The sequence below is a fragment of the Nematolebias whitei genome, chromosome 13 (assembly GCF_014905685.2).
Source record: "Nematolebias whitei isolate Nwh7 chromosome 13, NemWhi1, whole genome shotgun sequence".
Taxonomy (NCBI): Eukaryota; Metazoa; Chordata; class Actinopteri; order Cyprinodontiformes; family Rivulidae; genus Nematolebias; species Nematolebias whitei.
The window spans coordinates 3,465,467-3,466,801 of record NC_056510.1 but is presented as its reverse complement, the minus strand read 5'-3'; the positions used below and the strand labels follow the sequence as shown (position 1 = coordinate 3,466,801).

Genomic DNA, 1,335 nt, shown 5'->3' with positions numbered 1-1,335 from the left:
CCCATAACTTTTGATCCACTCAAGATAATTTAACAAACATTCAAACACATACTGTATGCATCATCACTGGACTGAGTGTTGAATATACACTTCATCACGCCAGCTCCAAGGTCAAAAATCAAGGTCAAATTTTATACAAGGTCGTTGCTTGTCTGGGCCACTGCTAAAGACTGCTGTATAATAGTTTGTCCACATGTGTATAATGTGCAGTACTTTTGTTTTTTACCTAGTATTATGCTTCTGAACAAATACTAAAATACATATTTGTCTACACTGAAACGTTGTACAATGTGTTGTTGTTGTTTTGTATATCTTTGTTTGGGTTTCAATAGGAGGAAAGGGGACCCTGAGCGGGCCGAAACGTTCTTGCAGGAGGCCTTGAAGTCGTACGTGTCTGAGGGGTGGAGTCTCCTCGTCACTCATACCAGGAGACAGATTGCCGAGTGTCAGAAACTGCTGAGCAGAACTGAAGAGTATCCTTCGAGTGGCTGGAAACGGCTAAAAGAGCATTCAATATCAGCTGCATTGAACTGTGGAATAAAACCGTCAGCAAACCTTTTTCGTTCAGAGTACACGACGCACTTCAGCCTCTGTTAGAAATGGCTCTTTAACCTGCTCCATAAAAACATACCTGCTCTATTTTACTTTGGAAGCTGCAGTACAGCAGTAGTTCAACTTTTGATCTGGGGATTAAGGAACGATTATGAACAGTTAATATATTTCCCACAATAGATAGTTATTGGAACAACTCCAGTTTGTAAAAACAGTTTATCTCTGATTGAAATGACGAGCTCTTGGCTAGTTGGAGCGAAGCCAAGACCAAATCATCTGCTGCTGTCTTAAAACGGCTCCAGTGCTAAAAACGTCTCGGTGCTTCACGTGAACGCGATCTTTTAAACCTACGCATTGTCGTCTATATCGAGTTACATTCAAGGATTATTCTCGTGATATTGTGTTACTCTCATCAGAAGTGCTACAGCTAGTTGCTGCTGCTACTCTGTGGATTTGGTGTAAATAACTTTACAATTTGCAGTAGAAATAAAAAAAATGGTGTTTGCTTGAACAACTGTGAGATTTTTGACTCTGGAGTTGCTCTACGATGGGAGCAAACCTCTCTGGAGTTGCTCTACGATGGGAACAAACCTTTCTGGAGTTGCTCTACGATGGGAGCAAACCTCTCTGGAGTTGCTCTACGATGGGAGCAAACCCCTCTGGAGTTGCTCTACGATGGGAGCAAACCCCTCTGGAGTTGCTCTACGATGGGAGCAAACCTCTCTGGAGTTGCTCGACGATGGGAGCAAACCTCTCTGGAGTTGCTCTACGATGGGAGCAAAC

At 42.8% G+C, this 1,335-nt stretch overlaps 1 protein-coding gene across 1 annotated transcript in view; it reads left to right on the top strand.

The window, feature by feature from the left end:
- The window catches only part of trappc10 (trafficking protein particle complex subunit 10), a 30,546-nt gene that overhangs the window by 20,365 nt on the left and 8,846 nt on the right, over positions 1–1,335 (top strand). Inside the window, exon 10 of the mRNA XM_037687151.1 lies at positions 333–473. Within this exon, the coding sequence (XP_037543079.1) occupies positions 333–473 (141 nt within the window). The remainder of the gene's footprint in view (positions 1–332; positions 474–1,335) is intronic.